This window comes from Neophocaena asiaeorientalis, unplaced genomic scaffold (genome assembly GCF_003031525.2).
Source record: "Neophocaena asiaeorientalis asiaeorientalis breed wild unplaced genomic scaffold, Neophocaena_asiaeorientalis_V1.1 scaffold78, whole genome shotgun sequence".
Lineage (NCBI taxonomy): Eukaryota > Metazoa > Chordata > Mammalia > Artiodactyla > Phocoenidae > Neophocaena > Neophocaena asiaeorientalis.
In genome coordinates, this window is record NW_020175018.1 from 18,178,104 (window position 1) to 18,183,103 (window position 5,000).

Consider the following 5,000-nt stretch of genomic DNA (forward strand, 5'->3'; position numbering starts at 1 on the left):
CTCCACAGGAGCCCAGGTAACCTTTCAGCTCAAGTGCTGAGCGAGGTCTCTGCAGCTTTTCAGGCCCACTGCTCGGAGAGAGAATCTGATTGGCTCAGCTCGTCTCTAGTTGGGCGGAGCCTGTCCCGATGGATGGATGCCTGGGTGCATTTGATTGGCTGCCCTTGGGCCAATCAAATGAGCCGGGGGTGTGGTCTGTCACACAGTCCGGGGCCTGGGACTGAGGACTGCAGCGGTCTCTCGTCGGGGGAGCTGGTCTGACCATCAAATCTGGTTGAAGCTCAAAATATCAGACCTATGGGGATTATTTTTATTTATGTTATACAGTAAATCCTTATGTGCCCGGGACTGGTCTAAGCTCTTTAAAGGTGTCAACCACATAAACCGTTATCACCCCCATTCCCCCAGGTGACGTTAGCAACTTGCCCCACGTCACATGGCTCATGTTAGAGCTGGATGGGGGAGGCGGGAGGGCCCCAGAGCCTGCTTCCGAGCACTACGAGGGCTCCTTACTCTTCCTCGGAGCTGGCCCGAGGGACGGGGGCCGCTGGGGCACAGTGGCCGGCTAAGGGTGCCTGGGGGACACAGGGTCCGAACTTACCCTTGGAGGCCCAGACGGGGAGGGGAGTGGCCAAGGGGGTCTGCTCCCCGAGGGCTCAGTTACTTTCTTCTGGGTCCCCCAGTTGGGCAAGGCCTATGGCGTGGAGTCCCACGTGCTGAGCCCGGCAGAGACCAAGGCACTGTATCCGCTGATGAATGTGGAAGACCTCTACGGGACCCTGTACGTGCCTCATGACGGCACCATGGACCCCGCCGGCACCTGTACCGCCCTCACCAGGGCCGCCACTGCCCGCGGAGCACAGGTACAATGGCCTTCCGGCCCTGGGTCCCCTGCTCCCAGCCCACCCCTCCTGCCTAAGAACCCCAAGACCGGAAGGCAAGAGAACACGTGCCGTTCTCTCTGCTCCACGTAGGACCTGAGCCTCTAATCCGATCCTGCAGAGGCCGGCCGGCCTCAGGTTTGTCCCCCAGGTCAGCTCTCCTCCCTTCCCCGAGGTCTGGCCCTGCTGGAAGAGTGAACCCGCCCCAAATCTCTTCTTGTAATTTTTATCTTCTTTTGTCTCGAATACACACATAGTTGTAGGAAAGATTAGAAAAGGCAAATAAGCAAGAAAGAAGAAATGAGGATCACCCAGAGGTAACCAATGTTGACGTTGTAGTTTTACTGCAAGTACTTTTCTATGAAGATGTTTATGTAAATCAAATGGAGGCAGACTGCACTGTATGTGACCTTTTACCGCAAGCATCTGTCAGTCAAATGAGCCCTCCTTTTCGTTTTGTTTTTCAAAAAAAGCCTCTGTCTGGGGGGACAAGTTCTCCAAGTCAAGGAACACGTGGAGTTAGTTTCCACCCTGTGGTCACCCCGTTTCCCCAGTGGGGTCACATGAAGCCTGCCTGAGCAGAAGCAGGTGTCCTGGGTACTGCCTGGGCTGGAGGTAGGAGAGGGTAGGTGGTCAGTGCTCAGAGCGCCCACATGGCTTTGGAAGCAGCTCTTCTCGCTCTCAGGTCATCGAGAACTGCCCGGTGACCGGCATCAGTGTGCGGACGGATGATTTTGGGGTGCGGCGGGTCGAGGCTGTGGAGACAGAGCACGGCTCCATCCAGACACCCTACGTGGTCAATTGTGCAGGTGGGAACACGTTTCTTCTGGGCTCCCAAGTGGCCACCCTGGCTGCTCCCTAAACCTGGCCTTTCTTAGGGGTGGGGGCCCAGGCGTGACCTGGGGAGTCACTGCCATGGCAGACAAGCCTGCAGAGGCGCCCAGCTGGCTGGCCCCCGCCAGGTGCCAGCAGAGCTGAGCTGTCTGTGCTCTGCCTGCAGGAGTGTGGGCAGGCGCCGTGGGCCGGATGGCTGGCGTCAAGGTCCCGCTGGTGGCCATGCACCATGCCTACGTCGTCACCGAGCGCATTGAAGGGATCCAGGTGAGTAGACGGTCCCAGGCACCAAGTGGGTGGTGCACAGACCTGGCTGTGAAGCCCAGCACTTGTCGGTTCCTTCATCGCCCTGAGCGTCAGTGGCCTCATCTGTGAAATGGGACTCCTCATGACTGGAGGTTTTGGGTGGCCTGAGAATGAAATGAAGTAGCACAGGTGTAACCCGAGGGTCCCGACCCCCTTTGCCTTCGGAGCATGGCTTCTCACTGATGCCCAAGCCCATCCTGCATGGTGCGGCCAGTCTGGCTTTTGCCATGTTCTGTGCCCCAGGTGTTTCTGGGAACCTCTGAATGTTTGCATGCTCCCAAATGTGCCCTGGGTGCCAGTCTCAGAGGACATTGATCCCTGGCCCTCAGAACCTCCCAGGGAGCCCTGGAGACACCTCTGCCAGAGGAGGCGGTGGTGGGGAGGGGAGCTGTGCACCCCCTGCCCTCTCTCCTCTCCTCCCTTTCTACCTCCCCTCTCCTCCCTTTCTACCTCCCCTCTCCTCCCTTTCTACCTCCCCTCTCCTGTGCTGGTGGCAGGTGGCTTCCTGTCGCCTTGTCACTGACCACTCCTCTTTCCCTCCAGCCTCCTCCCCCTCCCTCCCTCCATCCATTATCCCTCCACTCATTTCCTTCCCTCTGTTCCTCTTGCCATCCCTGCATCTGTTCATCCCTCCTCCAATCCCTCCCTCCCTCTAGCCCTTCATCCATCCATTGATTCATCTATTTATCCATCCATTCATCTGTCCGTCCTTTCTCTCATGTATCCATCCAGCCATCACTCCCTCTACCCATTCATCTCTCCCTGCACCCATTCCTCCATCATCCATCCGTTTATTAATCCATCTAACCCTCCCTCCCCACCCCTCTCTGCGTCAAACATTCACTGGATAAGCTCTGTGCTCCAAGCCCTCATCTAGAAACTGGGACTATAACAGAGATAAGAACCTAGTTCTCGCCCAGGTGAGCTGGGGGAAGGGTACAAACAAGTGAAGATATTATTTATTTTAAAACAAGCTGACAGGGGCTCCCAGGGGGCAAGCACAGGGGCTACAGGGACTCCCAGCCTATGGACCAGGGAGGTGCCCTGGTGGAGGCCATGTCTGAAGGATCTTCTGAGGCATCTGAAGGGTGGCAGAGAGAGAACGAGGGGGAGAAGGGGAGGATGCAGAGCCTGGCAGCCGGGGAACTGCAGGCAGTTCAGAGAAGCGGGCCTGAGGGTGTGGGTGTGGGGAGAGTGTGAGAGACCAGACTGACCTTGTTTAGGGTCAGGCTCCAGCAAAGAGGGTCCTGGGAGCCTCGTCGCTGCCCTGGACAAGCCTGGCTTCCCTCTGGTCACCAGGCTGGCCGCTGGGTGGACCCAGTGGCGGAGGGGTGGGGGAAGCTGGCGCGGGGCCGGGATCTCCGCCGCTCTTGCCGCCCGCCCCCCCCCCACACACACACACAAGGTTCCCCTGTTCGTGGAAGAGTTTAATACAGTCCAGCACACACACTCCTCCCGAGGGCTGCTGTGTGCCCTCCGGGTGGGGCTCTGGGGAAAGAGGCATCACTGCAGCTGTTGGTGCGAAGAGTCCCTGGCCCTGGTTCTGTGGGAAGTATCCCCCGTGGCCGCCAGGGGTCGCCCTCAGGCCGCAGTGAGCTCTCGGGGGCTGGGCTAAAGCTGGGGACAGGCTGGGGGCAGAGCAGGGCTGTGTCCTACAGAGCCCAAGACTGGGGCCTCAGTCTCTCCGTGTCCTGGTACGCAGGATGCCCAGCTTTGAGGCGGCTTTCAGGGAGAAGCATGGCCCACTCTGGGCCCAGGGACCCGCACCCTGAATTTTAAGGTCAGAGCCAGGCTGGGGTTATTCATGTAACTCACAAACACTGCCCCCACCCAGCAACCTGTGTGTCCTGGGAACCCCAGGCTGTGCTCCAGGAAAGGGCCAACAGCCTCAGAAACTCTGAGACTTCTGTAGGAGAAAAGAGGAGATTTGGGGCTGGGGACCAAGTTCCCCATGCTCCCCTCCATGTGGGGAGTCTGGGAGGCCAGCCATCCTGAGGCCACACCTGGGCAGCCTGAATCTGGGAGAAGGGCAGGCCTCTGACCCTGACCTCCCACGTGGTCTGATGCCATGGTGTGTCAGAAAACAAGCTTCTTTAGGCCACGGCAGCTCCTGCAGTCAGGGCTCTGGGGCTCATGCTGGGAGGCCCCTGACACTTGGGCCTGTCTTCCGCTGCTCGGGACGCTCCCTGGGTTGACAGTCCTGCAGCAGGACCTGCCCAGATCTGGGCCTCGTGGTGTTGGCCCCAGGCTGGCCAGTGAGGGCTCAGGGCTTTGCCACCTGGACCACGTACCCTTTATCTTTCTTTATGGGTGGCCAGAGGGACCCCAGTTCTGAGAAGCCGTCCCCGTCCTGGGTCCTAGCCGAATGCTGCCCCCAGCTCCTCTGTGACCTTGTCCCTTTCCCCTCTGGGCCTGGCCTCTGCGTCTGTCAAACGTGGTGGCCCAGATGCTGCCTCATGGTCTGGCATCCCCGCTATCCTCGACCCACTTTTGCAGAAACTGCTCTGTTGGGGCACAGAGTAATGGGAGAGGGCCCGTGCTCAGGGTCTGCATCCCAACTCCCCCATTACCCAGCCAGGTGAGTCAAGGTGCCACCTGAGCCTCAGTTTCCTTCCCTGCAAAATGGGTAAAAATGGTAGCTACCTCTTAGAGCGGTGCTGAGGGAGGAACCAAGTGATGGGCTGAAGGGCTGAGCGCAGTGCCTGGCACATAGCAGGTGCTCATTAGGTGACGGCCACGATGACTGACCGTGACTAAGGGCATGGGATGGTCCAGCCAGCTGGTGCTTCAGAGGAAGAGAGCAGGGAAGGCTGGAGCCATCGGGCGGGCTTCCTGGAGGAAGCAGCTGACAAGATTTGGATGGGGGCGGGGCCAGGAAAAGCAGATGGAAGGAACGGGCTGAGATTAGGAGGCAGAGACACCAGTGGAATTGGCGTTACACCTATAGGGTGGGCTTCCGGAGGGAGGAAGCAGTGAGGG

At 59.0% G+C, this 5,000-nt stretch overlaps 1 protein-coding gene across 1 annotated transcript in view; it reads left to right on the forward strand.

Moving 5' to 3' along the window:
* The window catches only part of SARDH (sarcosine dehydrogenase), a 66,818-nt gene that overhangs the window by 3,918 nt on the left and 57,900 nt on the right, over positions 1-5,000 (forward strand). Inside the window, exons 5-7 of the mRNA XM_024762361.1 lie at positions 684-863; positions 1,567-1,690; positions 1,882-1,982. Coding sequence (XP_024618129.1) covers positions 684-863; positions 1,567-1,690; positions 1,882-1,982 — 405 coding nt within the window. The remainder of the gene's footprint in view (positions 1-683; positions 864-1,566; positions 1,691-1,881; positions 1,983-5,000) is intronic.